This window comes from Nematolebias whitei, chromosome 20 (assembly GCF_014905685.2).
Source record: "Nematolebias whitei isolate Nwh7 chromosome 20, NemWhi1, whole genome shotgun sequence".
Classification (NCBI taxonomy): Eukaryota; Metazoa; Chordata; class Actinopteri; order Cyprinodontiformes; family Rivulidae; genus Nematolebias; species Nematolebias whitei.
In genome coordinates this window covers 26,903,800-26,906,388 of record NC_056517.1, presented here as the reverse complement: position 1 = coordinate 26,906,388, position 2,589 = coordinate 26,903,800, and the positions used below count along the sequence as shown (strand labels likewise).

At 40.7% G+C, this 2,589-nt stretch overlaps 1 protein-coding gene across 1 annotated transcript in view; it reads left to right on the top strand.

The window, feature by feature from the left end:
• The window catches only part of dnajb6b (DnaJ heat shock protein family (Hsp40) member B6b), a 34,461-nt gene extending 32,647 nt beyond the window's left edge, over window positions 1–1,814 (top strand). Inside the window, exon 6 of the mRNA XM_037693951.1 lies at window positions 1,720–1,814. Within this exon, the coding sequence (XP_037549879.1) occupies window positions 1,720–1,814 (95 nt within the window). The remainder of the gene's footprint in view (window positions 1–1,719) is intronic.
• The last annotated feature ends 775 nt before the right edge of the window (window positions 1,815–2,589 follow it).

Sequence of the window (2,589 nt, the reverse complement as noted above, 5' to 3'; positions counted from 1 at the left end):
GAGAGACCTGTTTAGGGAGCAGATGGGGGTTAAGGGCCTTGCTCATGTTCCCAGTGTGGGGCGAATGAGGATGGGGGCAAGTGTGGGTGCTTCACCTACCCCACCCACAATTTTGATGTTGTCGGGGCCGGGGCGTGAACCGGTGATCTTCGGATCACAGGCCCACCTCTCTAACCTCTGCGCCACCACTCCCCACATCCCCAGATGCATTTTGCATTGTACTTTTAGGCTTTGGCATTTTATTAATTTATATTTACCACTATATTGCTATTGTTTCTATTAATGTAAAAGATAAAAGTATTCTGCACAAACTGTTTTCTATGCGTTGGCTCGCTCAGCATCCATCTGGTTGAAAAGTAAGGGTTTTATTGTCACTAATGATTATTTTATTGTCAGGTAGCTGTCAGTTGGAACATGACTAAAGGGGGTTAGTCTGTGTGTCTGAGTGACTCACTGAGCTGTCGTCAGAGTGGGCGCTGAACAAAGCTAAGCTGCTCATACCTGTGCAGTGAGCTCAGGGATCCCTCCCAGGTCGCCCTCACATGCAAAACCATACTCATAGGCTATCTAAAATTGTGAGCTTGATGATAAGTTTGTGTTATTTCTTACATTCAAGGAAGGGGAGTGTGCTGCTTTTAAAATGCTTGGCAGCCTTGATTGACTTTGATGTGTTTAGTTATAATCAGTAAAAATAGATGGACAAGGAGAGGGCTAACGGTGAGGCCTGTCAATCCAGGGAGTCCTCTAAGAAAACAATGTGAAGACCTGGCTCAGGGAGAAAAGGAAACCCCTGATCTTCTCAAGAGGCTGCCGCATTCTTGAGATTAGGGCTAGAAAAACGTAGACCACTGCTGTTAATGCCCCACACAAAAGAATGGAACAATTTATTAGTTAAGAATTCAAACTCGGAGCTCAATCAAAGGCCTGCTGTCCGCATTGCCAGACCGAAGGCTTTGGTTTTGTTTTTTTAGCAAAAAAAAAAAAAAAATCACGCTTAAAAGACTCACCAAAGATGGGGTTCTAGTCCCCCACCAAAAAAAACCTTGCATTCTTCCAACTGTCATCAGAGTGGATTTTAGTGTGTGCTTTTATTTTAAGCAGGGAAACTGTTTGTTTGTTTTTTTCTTTATGAATACCAATTTAAAAAGCTTTTTATTTAACTTTCCTCCACCTGGACCTCTTCACCTCATCTGAGGTATTTTTGAAAAGACAACTGACTACCCTTAAAGTGCAAAGAGCCAATGATCTGAGCAAATAACAACAACAATAATAATAAAGTTAGGTAATTATGTGGCAAATTTATACTAAAGACAGATTGTAATAACGACGGTTCATTTTTAGTGCTCGTGAAAACATCAATTATTGTAACTCATTTTGTTTGCCTAAAAATGCTGATTACTATATTGACAAATAGGCATCAAATATATGAGAAACCATCACCATTTAGCAAGACCCAGTCTGTTCATACACACAAACTGGTTTGTGTTCATACGCCACACATGTGGTATACTACATTGTTGTCAAACAAATGATTGCTGTGAGACATGGACAAGAGAGGGCAGCCCATAATGGTTAATTAACAATTAGGTCAGCCAGTGAGATGACCAGGAGACCAATCACTTTGACAGAAGACAGTGGAGAGGAACAGAAATCAAATTATTTTATGACTTGACCCATAATGCTTTCCTAACATGGCTTTAATCCCCCCATGGTGCACAGGAGTCCCCCATGGCCATCTGGGAGCCTACCAGTTAGGAGTGGAGGACAGTGAGACTTCACCATTTGCTGTCATGTCCTGCGTCATTGCTGAGTAAGTAAGTAAGCTATAAAAAACACAGCTATCATTACAGCCGTTTGCTTGCTTTTCAGAGAGATGGAGCTCCTAATGATTAGACAAGTCCTTTGTAAATGAAATACAAATCACCCCAGGCTTTTGGTTTTACTTCATTTACTAAGTGCTACATTACCTCATACCTTGGACCTAACAATGGATTTCCCATAAATCTCCAGGTAGTTGAAATGATAAAGGGGCTCACATATCACTAGATGTGCCAGTGCTTATTAGCACTTGAGAAGTTATTGATCGAATATTTTGATTAATGTCTGCTGGTGGCATTCAGAGGCCCATTGAGGCGCCCCCCCGTTCAACCGTCTGCTCAATTACCTGCAGTTTGTGCTGACTGCCAGCCTGAGCTCTGGCAAGATGACAGCCACTGCAGTGCCCCTGTGCCCGGAATAATCGGATGCACTTCCTGTTTCCCGATTCCTCTTTATTATTAAGTCATAAATATATCAAAATCAAAGAAAAGCAATTTATACTGAACACTTGCAGCTCTGATGCAGCGTGCAGACATCAATACAATACTTTGGCTAGATATCAGTTTGTAATTTGGAAGATTTTGAAAAGTTAAAATAACACATCCAAGAATGAACTGTACACACACACATATCTCTATCTATCTGTCCTTCTATCTATCTATCTATCTATCTATCTATCTATCTATCTATCTATCTATCTATCTATCTATCTATCTATCTATCTATCTATCTATCTATCTATCTATCTATCTATCTATCTATCTATCTATC